Source organism: Prionailurus bengalensis, chromosome A2 (assembly GCF_016509475.1).
Source record: "Prionailurus bengalensis isolate Pbe53 chromosome A2, Fcat_Pben_1.1_paternal_pri, whole genome shotgun sequence".
Taxonomy (NCBI): Eukaryota; Metazoa; Chordata; class Mammalia; order Carnivora; family Felidae; genus Prionailurus; species Prionailurus bengalensis.
Window position 1 is genome coordinate 46,952,471 of NC_057348.1, and position 25,522 is coordinate 46,977,992.

Below are 25,522 nucleotides of genomic sequence, written 5' to 3' on the forward strand. Positions count from 1 at the left end.
TTAATTAGTAGTAACAGAGTTCCCTATGCCATTATACTTTTAAAAAGTTCTTATTTGATGGGGCGCCTGGGTGGCGCAGTCGGTTAAGTGTCCGACTTCAGCCAGGTCATGATCTCGCAGTCCGTGAGTTCAAGCCCCGCGTCGGGCTCTGGGCTGATGGCTCAGAGCCTGGAGCCTGTTTCCGATTCTGTGTTTCCCTCTCTCTCTGCCCCTCCCCCGTTCATGCTCTGTCTCTCTCTGTCCCAAAAATAAATAAAAAACGTTGAAAAAAAATTAAAAAAAAAAAGTTCTTATTTGGAGAATTTTCATCTGTTAAATTTAGTTTTCGTAGCCTAATGTCAAAGAAAACATAATGTCTTTCGCTGAGTTTTTTTAATTTTTTTTTTCAACGTTTATTTATTTTTGGGACAGAGAGAGACAGAGCATGAACAGGGGAGGGGCAGAGAGAGAGGGAGACACAGAATCGGAAACAGGCTCCAGGCTCTGAGCCATCAGCCCAGAGCCCGACGTGGGGCTCCAACTCACGGACCGTGAGATCGTGACCTGGCTGAAGTCAGACACTTAACCGACTGCGCCACCCAGGCGCCCCTGTCTTTCGCTGAGTTTTAATGTTACCACCCAAAAAGAGCTATTTTAAAATCCATTTTTCTCCTCTTTGGGGTGTTCTATGTATCCTACTACGTAAACCCTACCAACAGTTCACTTGAAAAGTAAGCTAGCCACCTCCAGTCCCCACAAGGCAAACCTGATTGCTTGCCAAATTAACATAATTTAACAACATTAATAACAAAACCAAAGTACACTGGCAATTTTAACACTAAAACCCAGAGACTTGCTTTCCTAGACCCTTAGATTCAGGAGTAGTCTTCAGCTGAGAAGTATGTCAAGAGTGTCTCTGCTGGCAGGCAATGCTTGAGTGGTTTGTAAGGACGAGGACAGCAGTTAAGAGTTAAATATTGTATCTTATGGGTTGGAGTGGGTCTTTTTGCCTCAGATGAAAGGAATGCACTTGTTATTAAAGGCCTGCTCTTTGCGAGCGGGAACTCCTATCTACAGTAGCTTTGGGAACTCAGGAAAGAAGAAAAGCAAAAGGTTGGGAGTGGTAAACACTTGAAGTAATGAAGAAGTGAACTAGCTATAGGTACTTAAGTGGCAGTAAGGAGAGAGGTAGAACCTTTGCATTCTGAGTAAAAGGGTTGTTCAAAGTTGTATGTATCTATGTATAATCTAAAGTGATATAGCTGGGACTGGAATTTAGATTTCCTTACTGATATTCAAGTAGCACAGTAGTTAGGTTATCTGCAGAAGCTGCCGATTTAAAATGATCTTTAGATGTTTAAATGTCACTGTTTCAGAGAGGCCTTTCTAGATACCCAGTCACCTCATACTGTCTCCTTTGTTTTAAATAGTCTATATTCATTGTGTGGTATTTTTTAGGTTTCCTAGTTTCTTTTCCTTCCTTCTGTTTGAATGAGTGAGTAAATAAATGAGTAAAAACACAGGCAAAGTAGCTTTGTGGGTTTATAGGACAGTAGAGGAAAGGTGAACAGTGTAGGTGTTTGTGAGTCAGTACAACACACAGTCATTGTCTTTGTATGCTGTTGATGATTGGATCATGTGTGAAATAGGCTTTTATTTTTATTTTAATTTTTTTAATGTTTATTTTTTGACAGAGAGAGAGAGAGATCGAGACAGAGTGTGGGCAAGGAAGGGGCAGAGAGAGAGATGGAGACACAGAATCTGAAGCAGGCTCCAGGCTCTGAGCTGTCAGCCCGGACAGAGCCCAACACAGGGCTCGAACTCACAGACTGCGAGATCATGACCTGAGCCGAAGTCGGGTGCTTAACTGACTAAGCCACCCAAGTGCCCCTATTTTTATTTTATTTTGAAAGTTTTATTTATTTAAGTAATCTCTCCACCCTACGTGGGACTCAAGCTTGTTGCTTAACTGTATTTTAAGAAGCTTGTGAATAAAACGCAACATCATAAACATTAGAGGTAGAACTGAATTTGGACCTACTCTTGCAGTTCCCTCTTCTTCTAGATAAGATAGCTTCATTCCAAAGGTAAAATGACTTGCATGTGGTTAGTAAGTAGCATAACTGGTAATAAGATTCCCTGGCTTAGAGGATAGTCTTCTTTTTACTATTTTATTTTGCCTCAATCTATTTTGTCCAACCAAATTCCAGGAATATTGCCTTGAGACTTTGGCTTATGGATGACAACAGTTGCATCCATCATCACAGAATCAGTGAGTGCTACTTGTATCCTACTTATTAAGTGCTAAGAACAGTTCTTGGTGTTATTTAAGTGTTAAATTTAAGTAAATAGAATGATACACTGCTAAGTAGTATATTTTTTAAGCATTGATTTGCTTCCTAAATTGCCAGTCTCATTTTAGTGGCATAGAAATAAGTATTCCCAGTTATCCAGAAAACAGTTGCTGAGTAGTTTAGTCATTAAGCACAAGCTTTGAAAAGTGAGGAGTAAGATTTGACACTTGGAAAGAAGTAGAAAATGCTTCCAAGTGTATAAAGTAGTTATACCACAAAATCCATGCATGACAGTTATTATTTATTACTTATTTAAACATTTATTAAACATATTTCTGTGTTCAAGACATTTGGGATTAAAAACTTAAAAGACTTTGGACTTCAAGTGTATTACAAAGCTGTAATCATCAAGACAGTATGGTACTGGCACAAAAACAGACATTGAGATGAATTGAACAGAATAGAGAACCCAGAAATGGACCCACAAATGTATGGCCAACTAATCTTTGACAAAGCAGAAAAGAATATTCAATGGAATAAAGACAGTCTCTTCAGCAAGTGGTGCTGGGAAAACTGGACAGCGACATACAGAAGAATGAACCTGGACCTCTTTTTTACACCATACACAAAAATAAACTCACATTGGATGAAAGACCTCAATGTAAGACAGGAAGCCATCAAAATCTTTGAGGAGAAAGTAGGCAAAATCCTCATTGAGCTCAGCTGCAGCAGCTTCTTCCTCAACAGGTCTCCAGAGGCAAGGGAAACAAAAGCAAAGATGAACTATTGGGACCTCATCAAAATAAAAAAGCTTCTGCACAGCAAAGGAAACAGTCAGCAAAACTAAAAGGCAACCGCTGGAATAGGAGGAGATATTTACAAGTGCCATATCAGATAAAGGGTTAGTATCCAAAATCTATAAAGAACTTATTCAACTCAACACCCAAAAAACAATCCAGTGAAGAAATGGGGGACACTTCTCTCAAGAAGACATCCAGATGGCCAACACACACATGAAAAAGTGCTCAACATCACTCATCATCAGGGAAATACAAATCAAAACCTCAATGAGGTACCACCTCACACCTATCAGAATGGCTAACATTAACAAGTCAGGCACCAACAGATGTTGGCGAGGATGCAGAGAATTTCTTTTGCACTGCTGGTGGGAATGCACACTGGTCCAGCCACTCTGGAAAAACAGTATGGAGGTTCCTCAAAACGTTAAAAATAGAACTACCCTATGACCCAGCAATTGCACGACTAGGTATTTATCCAAGGGACACAGGTGTGCTGTTTGGAAGGGACACGTGCACCCCAATGTTGATAGCAGCGCTCTCGACGATAGCCAAAGTATGGAAAGAGCCCAAATGTCCATTGATGGATGAATGGATAAAGAAGATGTGGTGTGTGTGTGTGTGTGTGTATATACACATGTACATACAATGGAGTATTAACTCAGCAATCAAAAACAACGAATCTTGCCATTTGCAGCTACATAGATGGAACTAGAGGGTATCATGCTAAGGGAAATTAGTCCGAGAAAGACAGATATCATAAGACTTCACTCATACGAGGACTTTAAGATACAAAACAGATGAACTTAAGGGAAGGGAAGCAAAAATAATATTAAAACAGGACAACATATAAAAGACTCCTAAATATGGAGAACAAACAGAGGGTTACTGGAGGGGTTGTGGGAGGGGGGATGGGCTAAATGGGTAAGGGGCATTAAGGAATCCACTCCTGAAATCATTGTTGCACTATATGCTAACTAACTTGGATGTAAATTTAAAAAATAAATTAAAAGAAAAAACTCAAAAGACTTGGGGCGCCTGGGTGGCTCAGTTGGTTAAGTGTCCAATTTCAGCTCAGGTCATGATGTCATGGTTCGTGGGTTTGAGCCCCGCATCGGACTCTGTGCTGACAGCTCAGAGCTTAGAGCTTGCTTACTTCAGATGCTGTTTCTCTCTCTCTGCTCCTTCCCAACTCGAGCTCTGTCTCTTGCCCTCAAAAATAAACATTTTAAAAAAAATTAAAAAATTCAAAAGACTTGATGACCTAATTTGCAGCCGTTGCAGGTTAGCAACTGAATTAGAAAAAAGTTATTGTTAGCTTCTGCCACCATTGAGAAGTATTGGTGAGGAAAGAGCTGAAGAAACATCCAAGAAAGTTTAGGGGCACCACCCCAGTATACTGCAGACCACCCCCCTCCATCATTTTATCTTTGAGTGGGTGCTGTAATTGATGTTCATAATCATTAAATTTTATTGCCAGAAGGGCCCTTACAGGTTATCTAACTTAGTTGTCTTGTTTTACATTTGGAAAGTGACCTTCAAATACCAAGAACACATTAAATCATGTTCCATATATTGTATGTGAGAAGTTAGCCAACTATGTGTGCATCTTAGAAAGCTTTCTATGCAAGCTAGTTTAAAAGTTTTGGTATTTAAAAAGTTTAGCTACCATTTCTGGCTGCTTCATTATATAGCACATCTTTTTCCTAATGATACCAAACAAATGAGGCATTATCTCACATAGATCTCACTTCAGACATTAATTAAAGGTTATTACAATACATATAATTACAGTGGAAATCTTTAAGAAAAACAGAATCACCCACTATTGCTATGTGACCTTGGGATTTATTTCCTGTTCTATAAAATGATACTGGTAATTGCCTCTTCTTAACAGCAACGAGTTTTAAAGTTGTGGTAAAATACTCAAAACAGAAAATTTACCATCGTAACCCTTCTTATGTATAAAGTTAGCTCAGTAGGTATTAAGTACATTCACCTTGTTGTGTAACCGTCACCAGCATCCATCTATAGAACTTTTTTTTTTAATCTTTCCAAACTGAAATTCCATACCCACTAAGCAATAACTCTCTATTTCCTCCTTCTCCCTAGCCTTTGGCAAACACCATTCTACTTTCTGTCTTTGTGAATTTAACTATTCTAGGTTCCTAAGTAGAGTCATATAATATTTGTCTTTTTGTATCTAGCTTATTTCACAGTATAATATCTTCAATGTCATCTGTGTTTTAACAGGAATAAGGTTTTTAAGGCAGAGTAACATTACATTGTAGGAATAGACCACATTTTGTTTATTCATTCATTTGCCAGTGGCACTTGGCTTTCTTCCATCTTTTGGCTCTTACGGATAATACTGCTGTGAACGTGGGTATACAGATACAATTTTGAGTCCCTACTTTCAGTGCTTTTTGGTATATAACCAGAAGTGGAATTCCTGGATCATGTGGTAATTCTATTTCAAAAATTTTCAGGAATTATTATACTGGTTTTCATAGTAGTTGTACCATGTTATGTTCCTGCAACAGTGCACCAGGACATGGCTCCATATGCTCACTGCAGTTTGTTGTTTTGTTTTTTGATAATAGCCATCTTAATAGGTTTGGGGTGGTATCTTCATGGTTTTGATTTGTATTTCCCTAATAATTAGTGATGTTGAGCATCTTTTCTGTCCTTATTAGCTATTTGTGTATTTCCTTTGGAGAAATGTCTTTTCAAGTTCTTTGCCCATTAAAACAAATTTTTGGGTAATATTTTTTAAGAGCAGTTTTAGGTTTACAACATAATTGAGGAGGGGACGGTATAGAGATTTCCTGTATACCTCTTGCCCCTACACTTACAGCTTTACCTGTTATCAACATCCCACACCAGAGTGGTACATTTGTTACAATTGATGCATTTACACTGGCACATCATGATCACCCAAGGTCCGTAGCTTTACATTATTTTTCACTCTTTGTGTTGTACATTCTGTAGGTTTGGACAAATGTGTAATGACATGTATCCATCATTATGGTATCATGCAGAGTATTTTTACTGCCTGAAAATCCTCTGTGCTCTGCCTATTCATTTCTTCCCCACCCCCAACTCCTGTTAACCACTGATCTTCTTACTGTTTCCATAGTTGTGCCTTTTTCAGAATATTTTTGGAGTCATATTTTTAGTCATTTTGTTGGAATCATATAGAGTACGCAGTCCTCCCAGATAGAGTCTTTCATTTAGATATGTTTTTAATATTCCTTCATGTCTTTTTGTGGCTTGGTAGCTTGTTTATTTTTAGTTTTGAATAAGACTCCATTTCTTGGATATGCCACAGTCTATTTATATACTTAACTGGAGGACATTGGTTGCCTCCAGTTTTTAGCAGTTATGCGTAAAGATGCTGTACGCATTAATGTGCAGATTTTTGTGTGGACTTCAGTTTTAAACTTCTTTGGATAAATACGAAGGAGAATGATTGCTGGATTGGAGAGTATATTGAGAGTATATTTGGTTTTGTAAGAAACTACCCACCGTGGCTGTACCATTTTGCATTCCTTCTTGCTTCCACCATGGCTGTACCATTTTGCATTCCTACCAGTAATGAATGAGAGTTCCTGTTGCTCCACATCCTTAGCAGCATTTGGTGTTGTCAGTGTACAGATTTTGGCCACTCATTGATAAGCGTATAGTGGTATCTCATTGTTTTAGTTTGCATTTCGCTGATGACGTATGATTGCAGCATCTTTTTGTATGCTTATGTATGCTTATGTATGCTTATATGCCATCTTTGTATCTTCTTTGGTGATGTATCTGTTAGGGTCAGTGGCTCATTTTTTAAATATTTTTTAATGTTTATTTATTTATTGGGGGGGTGGTGCAGAGAGAAGAAAGGAGAGAGAATCCCAAGCAGGTTCCGCAGTATCAACACAGAGCCTGACGTGGGGCTGAGATTATGGCTGAAATCAAGAGTGGGATGTTCATACACCCACGTGCCCCATGTGGCTCATTTTTAATTGGATTGTTTCTTTTCATATTGTTGAGGTTTTAAAAGTTCTTTGTATATTTTAGATAACAGTCCTTTATTGGAAGTATCTGTTACAAATATTTTTTCCTGCTCTGTGCCTGTTTACTAACTCTAATTCTAACTCTTGTTCACAGGACAGATTTTAATTTTAATGAAGTCCAGCTTATTGTTGCTATCATGGATAGTGCCTTTGGTGTTGCCTTTGTTCCTTTTTAAATCAGTTTATATTTTTGTTTTTGCATCAAGACTAGTTTTGATGTATGTAGTTTTGATGTCATGACTTGACTTTCTCATATTAGTCATATGTGAAACTTCTGAGAATTATGTCTAATATAAATGAAAGTAGTGATTGTGGTTAACATTTTTTCTTTCATTTTTTAAATTATCATTTAGTTAAAAATTTTTTAAAGTTTATTTTTGAGAGAGAGAGAGAGAGACAGCGTGCGAGCAAGGGAGGAGCAGAGAGAGAGGGAGACACAGAATCTGAAGCAGGCTTCAGGCTCTGAGCTGTCAGCACAGAGTTGATGTGGGGCTTGAACTCACAAACTGTGGGATCATGCCCTGAGCAGAAGATGCTTAACCAACTGAGCCACCCAAGTGCCTCAACATCTTTTTTTTCTGAAATCAGCCTAAATTCCACTGAACGGGATGGGGGAGTGAGGTATAACTTTGGAGTTATGTAGAGGATATTAATTTATAAAATTGGAATTCATTGTGTTTGGGGCTTGTAGACTGTTTTAGAATCATGTGTGGCTAGCATAAGGTCACAACAAACAATTGGCCAGTGTTAGGACCTTGAAAATAGTCCTATTTGTTTAACCATTCCTGTCTTGAGAGATTTCATAATCCTGGGCTGTTTACCTAAAAAGTAAGAGTCAGGTCAACTGAGAAATTAATATTGGGTAAATAAAATATATAAATAGATAAAATTAATATTAACTGTGACTCATTTGATGTACTTAGTAATTGCAGTCAAGGTAAAGAATACAACAAGAAGCGTGAAAGAGCTGGTAGGAGAATTATACTTTCCTGAGGATTTAAAAGATTTGAATGTTTGAGTGGACAAACCATGTGCCTGGAGATGGAGAGATTTGATAGTTAAATATTGTGAATTGATACAGAGCAATCCTTCTCAGAATAGATACAGTTAATATAATTCCATTCAGTATTTTAACTGAAATACGAATTTCTAAAGTTTATTTGGAATGTGAGCAGTGAACCATTCCAAATTCTTGATCTTCTATGTAGTGTGATACATTGCACAAACAGACTAATGGAAAAGAATTGAGGACTCAGAAATAGAACTGTCTCTGTATGGCATTTGGCAAATCACTTCAAATTAGTTAAGAATGGGTGGATTTTTTTTTTTTTTTTTTTTAAGTAGGCTTTGTGCCCAGCGTGGAGCCCAGTGCAGGGCTTGAATTCACAACCCTGAGATCAAGACCTGAACTGAGATCAAGAGTTGGACACTTTAAAAAAAAAAAAAAAAGTTTTAATGTTTATTTATTTTTGAGACAGAGACAGAGCATGAGTGAGGGAGGAGAAGAGAGAGAGGGAGACACAGAATCTGAAGCAGGTTCCAGCCTCTAAGCTGTCAGCACAGAGCCTGATGCACGGCTTGAACTCATGAACTGCGAGGTCATGACCTGGGCCGAAGTCAGATGCTTAACTGACTGAGTCACCCAGGCGCCCCAAGAGTTGGACCCTTAACCTACTGAGCCACCGAGGCACCCCAGGAATGCATGCATTTTTAAATGAGGAGTGAGATGATTGAAAAAAGGAGTTTTGCACTGTATAATCAAATTCCAGATGGGTGAACATTTTAAATGTAAAAAAGTCATTCAGTAGCAGAATGTATGGATAAATTGTTGTCTATTACTATAGTGGAATACTCTACAGCAATGAGAATGAACAAACTGCAGGCAGCATAATGTTGAAAGAAATACAAAATATTATGTCGTAAGAGTTTATTAATATGAAGTCCTGGAACAGTAAAAACTACTCTGTAGTGTTAGGAGTCAGAACAGGATTAACTTTTGGGTGAAGAGTAGGAAATAGTGATTCAGACGGGGCAAGATAAAGACTTTGAGGTTCTGGAAATGTTATGTTTTTTTGATGTGGGTAATTGTCTTTAATCCAGTTCATTGTGATTATTTATTGGTCTTCATACTTACGATTTGTGTACTTCTTTGTATGTATATTTAGAAAAAAAAGTTATAAAATTAAAAAAAAAGAATAAGTCATTCAAATACTAATAGAAGATACTTCAGTTTTATGACAAGAAGGTCATAAACCAAAAAGGGAACAGAATTGATTACATAAAAGGAAAACCTATAAAGTGACAAAATAATTTGGGATGCCTGGGTGCCTCAGTTGGTTGAGCATCCAACTCTTGATTTCGGCTCAGGTCATGATTCCAGGGTTATGGGATTGAGCCCCACATTGGGCTCTGTGCTGAGTGTGGAGCCTGCTTAAGATTCTCTTTCTCCCTCTGCCCCACTTCCCTGCTCATGTCCTCTCTCTCTCTCTGTCTCTCTCAAAAAATAACTAAATGAAATAAATAAATAAATAAATAAATAAATAAATAAATAAATAAATAAAATCATCTCTTTAAAAGAAATGGCCAAATATTTTATAAGCCTTGTTACAAGACAGACCTGGAAAAGCTATTCAGCCATGAATTGTAATAGTTATTGTCAAAATAATTTAAATGCTAAAAATGGAAAACTTTGAAGTTTTACTTCTGATTTCCTACTTTGTGTGTTAACATTTATGTACAGGTGGGGAAGTTAATAAATGTTTCTTCATAGTTGTATAATAATTCTTTTTTAAATTTAAGGATATACGTAAAAAATTTTTATTATTTTTTAAATATTTATTTATTTTTGAGAGAGAGAGAGAGAGAGAGAGAGAGAGAATCTTAAGCAGGCTCCGTTCTGTCAGTGCAGAGCTCAACTTGGGGCTCGATCCCATAAACTGTGAACTCACAACTTGAGCCAAAATCAAGAGTTGGATGCTTAACTGACTTAGCCATCAAGGTGCTCCCAAAATATCTTTTTTTAAATGGGAGAAATGTGTTTGTATGAACAAAATATATCTCTTCGAGAATTAGGGGTATAAAGCGTGTTTTTTTTTTTAAGTATTTTTTTTTAATTTTGTAATGTATGTTTATTTTTGAGAGAGAGAGACAGAGAGAGAGAGAGAGAGAGAGAACGTGAGCAGGGGAGGGGCAGACCAAGAAGAAGACATAGAATTTGGAGCAGGTTCCAGGCTGTGAGCTGTCAGCACAGAGCCCGATGCAGGGCTCAAACTCACAGACTGCGAGATCGTGACCTGAGCCGAAGTCGGAGGCTTAACTGACTGAGCCACCCAGGTGCCCCTAAAGCGTGTTTTCTTAAGACATTATTACCACCCCTAAAAAATTAGTTAAATACTAAAATGGTTACAGAAGCATTGTTGATGCCTGAAGCTTATACCATGTTATGAATCTTAATAAATATTGATTAATCTAACTTGAGATGTTTTCTTTCATTCAGTCAGGTCAATTCAGTGAAGATATGATACCCACAGTGGGCTTCAACATGAGGAAGGTAACTAAAGGTAACGTCACAATAAAGGTATGTTATCTTGCCATACTTGACTTAAATTGTTAGCATACATAGCTAGAAATCTTTGTTTCTTTGTTTTTTACATGCTTATTTGTACTTCTTAACTCATGAATGGGTAAGTTTCGAAAGAATGTAAATCAACTGTTTTGTTTTTTTCTTTTTCTAATCAAAATGTGTAAGTTGAAATGGTTAAGTGCCATAAAAAAAAAATTAAACATATGGTTTGGCAGAATAATGTTTAGGGTCTAAATGTTTCTAGGAAATAAAAACCCCATGTTTGAGATCCCTAGTTTGGGATGTAAATAAAAATAAAAATCCCATGTTTGGGATGTAGTGTTACATTATTTCATGGGTAGTATTTTATATTGAAAGATAATTTATTATTTATAATATTGGTAATTTAGTATTATATTTGTGGCATATATGTGGTAACCTAGTTTTCTCTTTCTTTGTTACTAAGCCCTGAAATTAAAACTATAAAATTGGAAAGTTTATAAAACTATAAACATAATTTTTTTACAAAATGTTTATTTATTTTGAGAGAGAGAGAGAGCGTGAGGTTGCATGAGCAGGGGGAGGGGCCGAGAGAGAGAGGGAGAATCCTGAGCAGGCTTTGTGCTGTCAGCATGGAGTCTGATGTGGGGCTCAATCCCACGAACTGTAAGATCATGACCTGAGCTGGAATCAACGGTCGGACACTTAACTGACGGAGCCACCCAGGCACCCTTGAACATAAAGTTTAGAATGGCCCCAAGAACTTCTGGATGAAGAGCTTGTTTTATTAGCTCAAGTTTTTCAGGAGTAGTTTGGCTCTAACGTTGTGGAAATAAGCACACCTGCCTAATCTTTCTCTGCCTCTTGTAATTTTTTCCTTCCGTGTATTACTTGAAATATCTTTCTTAAGAATTGTCTTTCTTGGTTTAAAGATTTGGGACATAGGAGGACAACCCCGATTCCGGAGCATGTGGGAACGGTACTGCAGAGGAGTCAATGCCATTGTGTAAGCACTTTTTACAAACCTCAATTTAGGTTTCCAGGAAGAAAAGTTGTTTTTAATACTCAAAGGCTCAATTTTTATTTCACACAATAACTTCCTCAGATATTTTCTTAGTGTAATTCCATTAATATGAAACTTGAAAAAATGAATCATAAATGAGAGTTTTATTTATGTCTTTTGTTTATGCAGTTAAGAGCTGAGGGATAGAAATGTTTTACTGCCATGTTTTAGCACCTAAGAATAGTCTATTTAAAAGTATTTTTGGGTACTGAGCTTCTCTTTATGTAGGCCTTTATTTTGATTAACAGTTTCAGTAGTGTAAATCTTAAAATTAAAAACCTTTATTCCTAATTGTGATCATCAGAGAATTTGGAGAAGACATACTGAAACTGCTTTTTTTTTTTTAAGTTACATGATAGATGCTGCAGATCGTGAAAAGATAGAAGCCTCTCGAAATGAGCTACATAATCTTCTAGATAAACCACAGTTACAAGGAATTCCAGTAAGTATGGAGTTTTTGGTATATTATATGATTATAATATATTATTAGAAGTATAATTCTTTGATTATGTTATGTTCAAAACCAGTAAAATGTCTTCTGTTTTAAAGGCTTAAAAGGCTTATGTTTATTGAATATGAGTCATATACTGGGCACTGTGCTATTTATTCATTTCTTAAACTATATGCAGTAGGAGCAGTGCTCAGTCCTAGGGATACAGTAATGAACAGAAGTGAATAGAATCATGCTCCCTGCCATCATGGAGCTTGTGGTTTAGTAGGAAAGGTGGATGCGATGAAATCATTTGAATAGTACAGCTCTGATAAGTGCTGCAAAGGAGAGGTACAAGGGGCCATGAAAGTTGTAAGTTAGAGGAGAGATTTGATCTAGTTTGAGGGAAGAAAGAAGGATTCCCCAAGGAAGTGATGCTTGAGCTGAATTGTGAGGGATATGGAGGCATATGAGGGTTGGTTGGGACGATTGGAGGAGAAGGGAGTTGTAGACAAAGAGAGCACCTTTGGAAGGAGGAAGCAAGGCACTGAGAGGAGGCCAGTCTCTCTAGAACACACAGCAAAGTGAGAGGGTGGTGAGCTATGAGGCAGCTAGGACACTAGAGGAGGCTGGGCTAGGCTGGGCTGGGCTGGACTGGACTGTGTGGGAGGCTGATGTAACATTTGAAATGATCAGATTTATTATTTAAGTCACTTATTTCAGTTGGAGAGTAGATTCAAGGGTCCAGAAGGACTATAAGGAGGACAGTTTTAGGAAGCTGTTGAAGTTGTACTGCAAATTATAGTACCATGAATTAGGGTGGTAGTAGACAAGATGGTGAGAAGGAAACAGGTATTAGGGATATTTAGGAACACTGTCCTCAGACTTGATAATGGGTTAGAAGAGAAAATGTAAAGAATAATTTCCTAGTTTTCTGGTTCGTGCATTTGTGCGGAGGGTGGTGCCTTTTGTTGAGCCAAGAATGCTGGAAAAGGACCAGGATTTAGCCTCATGACAATGAATGTCAAGGACTTGAGGTGTATTATCTCTGTGAATTCTCAGAACATAATGAGGTTCATGGTTATCCCTGCTTCATAAAAGTTGTTACTTATTCAGGGTTACATGGCAACATTTGTATGTTGTGCAGCCAGGTTTTGAATCCATGTCTATCTGACTTCAAAGCCAATTCTTTATCTCCTGTTTTAAAACCTGGTTCTATATACCGTAAGTAAACATCAGCCTTAAAGTCATCACGAGTCTTCTTAGTTGCAAGCAAAAGAAAGCTGACTTAAGCAGAAAGGAATTCATTGAAAGGACATTGGGTAGCTCTGAGAAGGCAGCACATAAGCAGGCTCAGGAAATGGGCTGGAACAAGGAAGCTCAGCAGCTGCCAGATACCCAGACCCATACCACAGAGTAAATCCGGTGACCACATGCAGGTTCTAAACACTGGACGTAATTTTTCTGGTTGGAAAGTCATCTAGGTGATTCTCTTTCCCTGTCAGAATGGGTTCTCCCTCCTGCTTTCTTGTGTAATTGGCTCTGCCTGGAAGGTTTTGGTCAATTCTAGATCTAGCAGAAAGGAAAGCTGGGGAAAAATGATCCACAGAAGCAAGAAGCTCTGTTGGGAGGCAGATTCATATGGTAGGAGGAGGTTTCTTAAATGTAGTAAGAGGTCTAAAATGCTAGGCAACCTCCAAACTGACCACTGATAACAAATGACCGTGGTGTTATTTTTAGAAACTCAGGCAGGTCCAGCTTGAGAACCTGGTGTGACTTAAATAAGAGTATAGAGAGGCATGGGAGTTGGGAAAGGGGAGACAGGCTGACCAAAGGTATTGAGGTTTGGTTCTTGGCACTCTGACTCCCTGTAGTGCATTCTCCTCTGAGCCCCTGGTGTCCCTGGCTTTCTGTCCTTTGTGCAGAGTCACAGTCTGGGGCCTAGGAGTACGATTGGTCAAAGTGTATGGAGTCAGCTGAGAGTATGCTGTATTAAGTGAAAGGAATAGGTATGACAAGGTGGACCTGGCATGTACTTTGTTGAGATACAGGTTTTTTAGAAAACACTGACTTTAGAGTTTGGATATCATCAGGTATGTTACAGGTACTCATATTCTCGCTCTCTCTAAGGCAGAAAGGACATAGCTGAGAAAGATAGATTGGTAATTGGGAAGCCTGTTTCTGCTTTCCTTTCTTTTCAAAGCACATCTAGCAACCTGATGACAGCATTTATTGCTACAGTTTAGAGCTGCTATATTTATCCTGAGCTCCAGACTTAACCATTGTCTTAGAATATTTATACGTGGTATTCTGTAGGATGGATCAGGAATTTTAAAAGCCTATTTATGTGTTTATATGATTAATGGTTAACAAAAAAATGGCTAAAAAATTGTTCCCCCACTCTTGGTTGTGTTGGTAGAGATTTATTTAGAAATAGCAGAATGCATACCATAGACTCAGTTTTTTTTTTTTTTGAGAAAGCATGAAAGCACAAGTTGGGGAGAGGGAGAGAGAGAGAGAGAATCTTAAACAGGCTTTACACCTAGCTTGTAGCCTGCCTTGGGGCTCAATCTCATGATTGTGAGGTCATAACCTGAGCCAAAATCGAGTTGGACACTTAACTGACCGAGCCACTCAGGAGCCCCTAGACTTAGAATATTGAATTTTTTATTTTAGAGAGAGACAGTGTGAGTGGGGGAGAGGGGCAGGGGGAGAGAGAAAATCTCAATCAGGTTCCATGCTCCGCACGGAGCCCACTGCGGGGCTTGATCCTATGACCCTGGGATCATAACTTGAGCTGAAATCAAGAGCAGGACACTCAACCAACCGAGCTGCCCAAGTGTCCCTAGACTTAGAATATTTTATTTTATTTTTATTTTTTAAAATATTACTTGTTTTTCAGAGAGTGTAAGTGGGGGAGGAGCAGAGAGAGGGGGACAGAGGATCTGAAGCGAGCTCTGTGCTGACAGGCTGACAGCAGAGAGCCTGATATGGGTGGGGCTTGAACTCAGGAACCATGAGATCATGACCCGAGCTGAAGTTGGATGCTTAACCAACTGAACCATCCGGGTGCCCCTAGACTTAAAATATTTTAAATGTTTATCTCCTATTTTTGAGAGAGTGAGAGTACCAGTTGAAGAGGGGCAGAGAGAGAGAGGGACACCTCACTGGCAGCAAAGAGCCCGATGTGGGGCTCAAACCCCCGAACTGCAAGATCACAACCTGAGCTGAAGTTGGATGCTTAACCAACTGAGCCAGCCAGGTGCCCCAAGACTTAGAATATTTTAAATAGAATTTGGCAGCCACATGTTGGATTAAGGGCATCTGTGTGGGAGAAGTTAAAATGGATGCTGATTTGAATGACAGAGTGAATGAGATAGGCTACCACTTAACACAAATACGCCTTAATAGTATGGCATGTGGTACCATTCCAGTTTTCATGTCCACAGATATGACTATCATATGCTTCTGTGACCTTTTCTTACATAAAAGTTTATTGTTAATATCTTTTCTTTTTAAAGGTACTAGTACTCGGAAACAAGAGAGATCTTCCGAATGCCTTGGACGAAAAACAGCTAATTGAAAAAATGTATGTCTTTTATTTTTTTTTTAATTTTTTTTAATTTTTTTTTTTTTATTTTTGGGAGAGAGAGAGACAGAGCATGAACGGGGGAGGGGCAGAGAGAGAGGGAGACACAGAATCGGAAACAGGCTCCAGGCTCTGAGCCATCAGCCCAGAGCCTGATGCGGGGCTCGAACTCATGGACCGCGAGATTGTGACCTGGCTGAAGTCGGACGCTTAACCGACTGCACCACCCAGGCGCCCCGAAAAATTGTATGTCTTAAGAAAGAATGATGGTGTTTTTAAAAAAGTTTGGTTCTCAATTACACTTTTTTGCCCACTACTTTGTTTAGCATCATTATATTATTATTTAATTTTTAATTTTTATTTTTAGAGAGCACGTGAGACGGGGGAAGGGGCAGAGAGGATAGAGAGAGAGAATTCTAAGCAGGCTCCACACTCAGCACAGAGCCCGACATGGGGCTCGATCCCATGACTCTGGAATCATGACCTAAGCTGAGATCAAGAGTGGGGCGCTCAACTGACTGAGCTACCCAGGCGCCCCTTAAGGATTTTATTTTAAAGTAATCTCTACACCCAACATGAGGCTCGAACTCACAACCCCAGGATCAAGAGTCGCATGCTCTTCTGACTGAGCCAGCCAGGCGCCGTTATTTAGTAATGCTTATTGCTGTGTTTTTAGGTAAACATGGTAAATTTGGCCCACCAGAGAAGTGAATTTCTAAAATTTCAGTAGTGGTAAAATAATTTCTTCAGTATAAAAAGACCAGGAAATGGAACAAAGGGTGATAAGTATGGTTGTTTTAGGCACTGACTTATTCTCTTAATTCTGCTTCTTATAGGAACCTGTCTGCTATTCAGGATAGAGAAATTTGCTGCTATTCAATTTCTTGCAAAGAAAAGGATAATATAGGTAAGAAATGACTGTTGAAGAAATGGGTATTACTGGAAAGGTGTCTTAATGCTTTCTACTGTTTATTTTCCCCATTTCTGTTTAATTGACTTCCCTTTTAGAGTACTGTTGTTTTTGCCTCCGGAAAAATAATAGACATTATATATTTTGACAGCAAATACACATCCTGAATGTGCTCTATGCTATTTAAAGAAGTGAAATAGACATGAAGTTAAACATTATGTGATATCAATTTATTGTATTAATTTTGGTCGAGCTAGTATCCAGCTGTGCTTTTTAACAATGATGTTTTTGAAATAAGACTTCACAAAAATTGGTCTATTATTTGGTCTATAGGCACTGAAACAATTGTTCATTTATTGAACCAGTATATTACTGCAATATGTCAGTACTCTATTGGAGATATAAGCCAAAAGTACCCTTTATCTATTAAGTGTCTGTATAAATTTTCTAGAATTGCCATAGCAAAGTACCACAAACTGGGTGGCTTAAAACAGCAGAAATTTATTTTCTTAAGTTCAGGAGGAGAGGCATCCAAACTCAAGGTGTCACAGGGCCCTGAAGGCTGCTGGGGAGTATCCTTCCTTGCCTTTTCTTAGTTTGTGATTGCCTGCAGTCTTTGACTTGGAGATGGCATAACTCCAGCTTCTGTCTCTGGCCTCACACAGCCTTCTCCTCTGTGTGTGTCTCTGTGTGTATTTTCTTTTCTTATAAAGACACATATCATTGGATTAGGGCCTACCTTAATCTAGTGTGATCTCATCTTACATCTGCAAAGACTATTTCCAAATAAATTCTAAAGTTCTGGTAGGTGTGAATTTTTAGGGGACTCTCTTCAATCTAGTACAGTGTCCTTAAAGAATACATATATCTGGTTGGACTTTAGTTTCTTAACTAATTTATGAGAGATTATGTAATAAAAGTATATTGCAATGGGTAAAAAGAGTCAAAGGTAAAAAAGAAAGAGGATTGGAAGAGTTTGACAAGATAAATGACTATTCCAACCTGTTAGTTGCTTGCTTGAATGAAAAGACCTCTAACAATGCAATAAAATATACTCAGTGGTAAAGTATAATCTTCACGAAAAAAGCTACTCATGCTAAGTCACATGGTTCTTGTCTGGACATGACCGGCTCAACCAAAGTATGAAAGGAGAGTTCAATGCATGCATCTTGAAGTGGCTGGGTAGGAGCCTAGGGATTTTTGTGGCACCTTCACTTTTCTCAGTTTTGGTGGTCACTGATGAAAAAGATCACTGTGTGGGTCAGTACAGAAAAATGAGGCTATCCGTCATTGCTGCATAGTAGGCTACAGACAGCATGTGCTTTAGAGTCACGCAGCCTCAGGCCAGAACACTTGGTCCTAAGTTACTTTCTGACAGGCCTTGGACAAAGCACTTAACCTCCCTGATCTCCAGTTTTCACTCATCTATAAAATGGTGATAATGGCAGCAATTTCAAAACTCTCTTGTGAGAGGGAATGTGACAGTGCATTACAACATTTGACATATGGTGGATGTCACATAGGGGTATTAGTTTTCTATTGCTGCTGTCAATTAGTAGCCTCTCATGGTTCTCACTGAGCTAGAAATCAAGGACTAAAATGACAGGTTGTGCTCTTTCTGGAGACTCTAGGAGAGACTCCATTTTCTTGCCTTGTTTTCACCTTTTAGATCCTGCCTGCTTTCTTGGCTCATGGCTCCTTCCTCCATATTCAAAGCCAAAAACATTATCTCTCTCTGACCATTTTACCATAGTCACACCTCCAATTAAAAAAGAAAAAAAAAAAAAAACAACAACACCGAAAACTTGTATTGGCACTTGTAAATAGTGCCAAAAAAGTGTGTTTAAAAGGTATTTTGAGATTTTTTTTTTTCCTTTAGCCTTGTTCATTATGTATTGGTTCTTACCATAGTTAACTTTTTTCCCAAGTCATTTCTAGTCTATCAAGTTTTTCCCCATACCTTCTCAAACATGCTCTGATGAGCTCAAATTGTTGATAGTTTTCTGGCTAATTCTGGGCTTTCTTTCTCTTTTATTTTATTTTATCTTATTTTACTTTTTATTTTGAGGGTTTTTTTTTTTTTGAGTTTATTTGAGACAGAGAGACAGCATGTGTGCATGAGTGGGAGAGGGGCAGAGAGAGAAGGAGAGACAGAATCCCAAGCAGGTCTACGCTGTCAGCACAGAGCCTGACCCTAGGCTGAGTCTCGAGAACCATGTGTTCATGACCTGAGCTGAAATCAAGAATCAGATGCTTAACCTACTAAACCATCTAGGTGCCTCATAAAGATTTTATTTTTATTAATACTATTTTTTAATGTTTATTTATTTTTGAGAGAGAGAATGAGAGAGAGACAGACAGTGCAAGCAGGGGGGGGGGGGGGGGGCAGAGAGAGAGGGAAACAAAGAATCCGAAACAGGCTCCAGGCTTTGAGCTGTCAGCACAGAGCCCGATGCAGGGCTTGAACCCACAAACCGTGAGATCATGGCCCCAGCTGAAGTCGGACGCTTTACTGACTAAACCACCCAGGCACCCCAAGATTTTATTTTTAAATAATCTCTGCACCCAACATGGGGCTTGAACTTAACAACCCCAGGATCAAGAGTCCTATACTCCACTGACTGAGCCAGCCAGGCCTCCCTGAGCTTCCTTTAAAGAACACCTAAAAGCAGCTTGAGCCTAATAAGTTGGTGATGGACACAAACTCTCCTCTATTAAATGGGTAGGATAAGTGGTTTGTTATATTGTGAGCATTCAGATAATTTGCAGACTCTTCAAACACTTAGGGTTACATAGTTTATTAACCCCCCCCCCCCCCCGTGTTAGGAGGAATTCTTGTTAAATTTTAAGTTGTGACGCCATGAGAGTATTTACTTATACAACAGTGTTCTCATCAAAGGACTTTTTTTCCCCAGGAGATGTTTGGCAACGTCCAGAGACACTTGGTTGTCATAATGAGGACTGTGATGCTGGCACATAGTGGGTAGAGACCAGAGATATTCTAAACATGCTACAGTCTCCACGGCTAAGAATCGACCAGCCTAAAATGTCAGCAGTAGTGGCGAGGCTGAAAAACACTGTTCTATACTAACCGTAATTTTTAGGGCATTGTGCTATCCTGTAAATCTATTTTACCACCTTGAATACTCTCTAGTATTTCATAAAATAGGAAAAAAGTTATTGAAAGGAGAAAAAAAATCCTTTATTTTATTACTTTAACAAACTAGCCAGATAGTTTCTTGAAAAAATCCTGGGAGCTCATTTAGGAAGGAAATGCTGGAGAGCTGATGAGAAAGAATTTTTGCTATTTGAGGCTGATCTTCCTAGTCTGTCATAGAGCTCCAGAGACACCAGTGTGTGATTGTAGAACTCCTGCTTCACTTTGTATTATCAAGCCCTAGGACACGGATCCACTCTACCTAGATTCAAATAAGCAGTTTGTAAATGAGAATTTGGAGCAAGAAATGCAGCTAATAGCGAATTAGATTAGACTTCTTGGATAATCAAGTCAGAACATCCTCTTTAATTTCAGCTTTTACAACATTTTAGAACCAAATTCGTGAATTTACAAAATTGTTCCAAAGGTATCTCAGTACACATGGATTGTATATTCTCCTTCCAGCTTCCTAATGTGGCATATGAAATACTTGAGTAATGTATCCTCAGACCACACATAGAACAGATTGCTTCTGGGAACATGATTTTTGCAAAGATGTCTCATGTTTGTGGCCCTTTTTGTCATGGAAGATGACTCTTTTTCTGAGTATCTTATTTCTTTCCTGCCTTTTTATCTAGTCTTAAGGATCCATCTGTCTTTAGGATATGACTTCTGTCCAGTGTCCCCAAGTTTTGATTTTTTTAAGTGAATATCTTAAATATTTAAAACTAGGCATTTCACTTTCAGTTTTACCTTTCTTTCCATTCAGTTCTAATGAACATGGCTTTGCTCTTACTGCATACTGCTGTCCCCCTTTGAAAGTGCACAGTCTGGTTCAGCAATCAGGTTAAATCATTGTTTTCACAACTCTGAGCAGATCATGTTTGTTCAGATCTCAGCTCTAGGCTATTCTTTATATGTGTATGGAGTACAGTTTCTGTAACACACGTTAGCTGGGAAACTGAATTTGCACTCAGCTCTCAGGCTTGGAGAATCGAATGCTCCTTTTGATAGATGACACATTTTAAAGAACTCAATGACAGTGACTCAGTGTTTGACTTAGCTGCTTTCTCTTGTCACTCGAAGTGCTTTTCTTAGCTAATTTCAGCTACTATAGCTTCACCTGCCACCTCTATTATGGTACCTTACCAGTCCGCATCCCTTTCTGAGATCCATAGAGCTAAAACTACCTGCTGGACATCTCCATGCCTGTTATCTTCTTACACCTCAAACCTGATGTGCTTTATAGCTTAATTCTTTTTTTTTTTTTTTTTTTAATGTTCATTTATTTTGAGAGAGCACAAGTGAGGGGACAGGCAGAGAGAGGGGGAGAGAGTCCCAAGCAGGCTCTGTACTGTCAGTGCAGAGCCCTATGTGGGGCTCAATCTTATGAACTATGAGATCACGACCTGAGCCAAAATCAAGAGTCAGACGCTTAACCGACTGAGCCACCTGGACGCCCCTACAGCTAAATTCTTAATCTTTTAATTCTCAAGTCTGTTCTTTCTTTAGCCACTGTGTTTGTCAGCAGCTCCATGACATACACAACTCATTGAAGTCAGAATATTCTTTCTCACCCACTACATATAGGCAGTTTGTTCTATTCTGTATGTTAGTCAGTTCTGCATTTCCTTCTTCTATCCCTATAGCACTTGTTTGCTTCAGGCCTTCCTCTACTTCCTATTACTGCTGTGGTATTTGGCATCTGTATTAGCAGCTCTCCAAGTTGTTCTCTGTTGCCATTGTTGAGCATGCTAAAATAAAGTAATATATGTTCTCTGCTTAAAATTCTCCAATAACTTCTAGTTGACTTGAGAATAAAACCCAAACTTAGTAGCACCTTAGAGTGAGATACAAGGATATCTGGCTCCCTCTTGTCTGTGGTTCTTTGTTGAGGACATTTTTGCTCCCAGGGGACATTTGGCAATATCTGGAGACATTATTGGCTGTCACAACTATGAGTGTGGAGGGGGAGTGATAATGGCATCTAGTGGTAGAGGTCATGGATACTGCAAAATGGTCTACCATGCACAAGAAAGGCCCTCTTCCCATCCCAGCGTAGAATTACCCAGTCCAAAATGTCCAGAAGGTGAAGTGAGAACTCCTGCTGTAGCCTTAGCAACGAGTGGCAGCCCCTTCCCCCATCCCTGTGCTTCATCCACATCTTATCAAATATAACCCATCCAGATCTCCACAGTGTTCATGTCTTTGTTTATTCTTTTGCTTTTGTTGTTTCCTTTGCCTGGAATTCTGCCGGGCAACCCTCCTCCCAACCCCAAATGATTTCTTCTCTGTTTTCCAGCTTTGACACTAAAAACTCCCTGAGGGCAAAGAGGGTTTCTCCCATATCTTTGCATTCCTGGCACTTCATGTAATAGTACCTTGTCTTAAGGCAGTTAGTAAATTTTTGAGTGAATAAAAAGATGGCACAAGCTGTCCTGAGCACAGAGACCTCATGAGTCTCTCATAATTCCTTAGACTGCCCTCTTGATGTCTCGGTAATGGAGAATAGTAGTATAGATGCAGAAAAGCAGAAGAGGGCAGGGCCAGCATGTGTTTTGAATTAGCTGCATTTTAAATATTATCTCTCATGTTTAGTAGTTTCCTAACTTTGATATCTTAATGCCTTCAATTTTTTTCCCTCCATCTTTAGATATCACACTTCAGTGGCTTATTCAACATTCAAAGTCTAGAAGAAGCTGAAGCATCTCCTGAAGTCATCCAGTCCTTCCTGGCTATAATCCTAGAATTATTGTCCGTTCCTCTGAAGTACTTCCCAGAATACGGTCCTTCCTAATCCCAAGAAATTGCCTTTTTCAGAGTTTATTTCTCATGTGCACTGCTGAAGATGTGTATCCCTAATCCTTCATAAAGAATCAGCTAGAGTTGTCATGATAAAGTCAGCACACACAAAAAAGCTTCTTATACATACTTGTCTTAAACAGTGTGTAGAGCTTTTTTTAAAAAAACAAAAAACAAAAAACAAAAAACCCCAAACACATGTGACCATCTTAAATCAAGACAATTGCATATATATGTTCTGGTCTTTCTGGGCCAGATTTTTATATTGGTTTTCGGTAAATGTCTATGATATTTCGTTATAGAGTCCATTAGCTTAATACTGATACTGACTTGATACAGCATGAAGTTTCTAGTGCCACACACAGTATTTAGAAAACCTTTAGCCTGACTCATGTGGGATAAAAACATAATGTTTACCTGTCTCACAAATGCATGTGAAATGTATAATTACACCTTAGGAATTTAAAAAATGGTCTGCAAAGAGTGAGCGAAGGCACCAGATCAGTGTTGTTAATTGGTTCTTTACACTGGTGAGATCGTATATGAGTTTAAAAAACATTCTGCTTTCTGAGAATTCTTCATCACCAGATAGCAGTTGGGAATATGGGAGGAACTGAGGCATGCTGTTGTTGTATCTGTCCAGATCATTACTTCTCTATTTTTTCTTCTTCTTTTTTTTTTTTTTTTTTTTTCTGGGTTCAACACACTTTTTTAAAGGGTTGGGAATTGAGGATTTTCTCAAAAGCTTTCATGAATTTAGAGCATTCCAGCCAATATAATAAAATGTGCTAAGAATGTCAGACTTTGTTCAAACACCTGTTTGTTCTTTCTCCAGTCATTAAATCAGTGCTGCTGCATGACACTCTAACTCTCGACTTTTTATATCCAGTCATAGACTTTCAGCACAATAGATACTTAGAAATAAAAATTCTTATTTTTCTCTCTTATTGACGTAAGGTTTGGCACTCTTTTGTCTGGTGCCATTAGACATCTCGATTATTGTGACAACTCTAGACCTGCCTGCTCTATCTAATGTAATCATGCGCAACGTCTACAGGTTGTTTAATAATCACCCGGGGAACTGAGGAGCTGATGCTGTGGATTGTTTGCTTCTATGATACGGAGATGTATACAAACTTAAAACGAACATGTTTTGTAGTTTAGTGATGTCCATATACACAAAGGGACATATTACTACTGGTTCACTTGTAAATTGTTATTCACATAAACCACTGTAGTAGATAAAACTCTATGGTACACCCGCTTATGTGTTGCCTCACACTGTGTGTGATTTTGTTTCTTTTGTTAAGCAGCACTCATGTAGACAGTGCATTTCCAGACATGTTGAGCACTCAGAAGTGCAGTCAACAGTGAGTTCTTTTAATGAATACCAGTTTTAATTTATAGACTGCCATGGCCTTAACAATATTCTGTACAAAGTACTGCACTGTGTTGCACAGATACTCCTTGTTTTCCTCCATTCGCATTTTTATGAGTAGAATCTCAGCTTTTAAAATTCTGTTCCTGTTCTTTGAAGCATGTTGCATACTTCCCTGATGGGATGGATGGTTCTGTAAATGAAGGGAAATTTAAACTTGCTACTGTAGCTCAACACCATTAATGGTCACTGTGAACCATTACAGAGAATGTGGCAATTTGCTTGTGCCTAAAAGGAGGAATTGGAACTAGAAAGTGTGACTCTGTGGGGATCGCATAGGTTTGTTATTTGACCTATAGCTAAACCTTAAATGTGTTTGTGTGTCTGTTCATTGCTTTCAGCATTTCAAGACATCCAAACTCTACTACCAACATTTTCCTGTGCATTAACTTCTGCATGTGAAAACTTAACAGTTACTGAACTTTGTAAATACGTGAATTTTTTAATTTAGGTGATGCATTTTTTGTCTGTTTACTGCTCTTCTCAGCTTTATTCAATAAACTTGCATTTTGAGGGTTGTATTGACCATTTTAACTGAAAATGTGCATCCTGATGGAAGGTGCTGACGTTTTTGGAAGGGGACAGAAAGAAAGTTATCGTGAGCAGGGTCCACAGACAATGTGCTAGAAAGAAATCAGCTCATTTCTCAAAGAACTGGGTCTGTGGGCTAGTTAACATAGAAGTAAACTTTTACAATATCCACAGAATTGATACTAGGATTTGGCGGGGGGAGGCAGGGTGGAGGAGATGCTGTTACCTGTAAACTGTCATGATAACACCAAATTTAAGACTTTCACAAGTGGCAAGAGCTAGTTAAGCATTTTATTATCTATTCTTTTTAAAAATCATAATGAAACTTTATTAATAAATTGAAGTTGCAAGGCATGCCTACTTACTGACTAGAGTTCCAGAATTAAAAGATTTTAAATGTCAAACGTTATGGTTTTCCCACAAAGGCACATGTTTAAAGTAAAGCCATTTGGTCTCCTTTCCTGTGTGTTACCTTTTGCACTATAAAAGTGAACATTTATCTCCTCAAAGCTACTGCAAAGATGGGATTTTTTATGTAGTTTTACTCAAGAAAAGTTCAGCCTGGCTTTTTCTCCTATATCCATACTGTTGTTCTGGATAGTCAGTCCATGTTGGCCAATTGGGTGTGATTCAGCATTTCTAGGACAGAAATTTCGAGGTTATCCAGATTCAGTTTTTGTAGGGGATTGGTGGAGAGATTGAGTTAGGCTGTTCACCTGCCCTCTTCTCACCACCCTCCTACCAAAGTGATTTTTGAAGGAGTGTGTGTGTCCCTGGGGCCAGTGGGTAGGGGTGCAAGGGAGGATATAAGTTTAGCTTCCTGTATCCTTGATTTTCAAGTTGATACCTGCTTTCAAAAATTGAGACTTACAAAAATCTGTCCCTTTGATTCCGTCAAGTAAATTGGAT

At 38.6% G+C, this 25,522-nt stretch overlaps 1 protein-coding gene across 2 annotated transcripts in view; it reads left to right on the top strand.

Moving 5' to 3' along the window:
- The window catches only part of ARL8B (ADP ribosylation factor like GTPase 8B), a 49,373-nt gene extending 24,773 nt beyond the window's left edge, over nt 1-24,600 (top strand). Inside the window, exons 1-7 of one of the 2 annotated variants that reach the window (XM_043587988.1) lie at nt 10,028-10,033; nt 10,610-10,708; nt 11,626-11,699; nt 12,105-12,198; nt 15,708-15,775; nt 16,612-16,682; nt 22,496-24,600. In XM_043587988.1, coding sequence (XP_043443923.1) covers nt 10,610-10,708; nt 11,626-11,699; nt 12,105-12,198; nt 15,708-15,775; nt 16,612-16,682; nt 22,496-22,545 — 456 coding nt within the window. In that variant the 5' untranslated portion in view covers nt 10,028-10,033 and the 3' untranslated portion in view covers nt 22,546-24,600. Of the gene's footprint in view, nt 1-10,027; nt 10,034-10,609; nt 10,709-11,625; nt 11,700-12,104; nt 12,199-15,707; nt 15,776-16,611; nt 16,683-22,495 lie in introns of those variants that run through there. The other variant, XM_043587987.1, reaches the window with a different exon arrangement.
- The last annotated feature ends 922 nt before the right edge of the window (nt 24,601-25,522 follow it).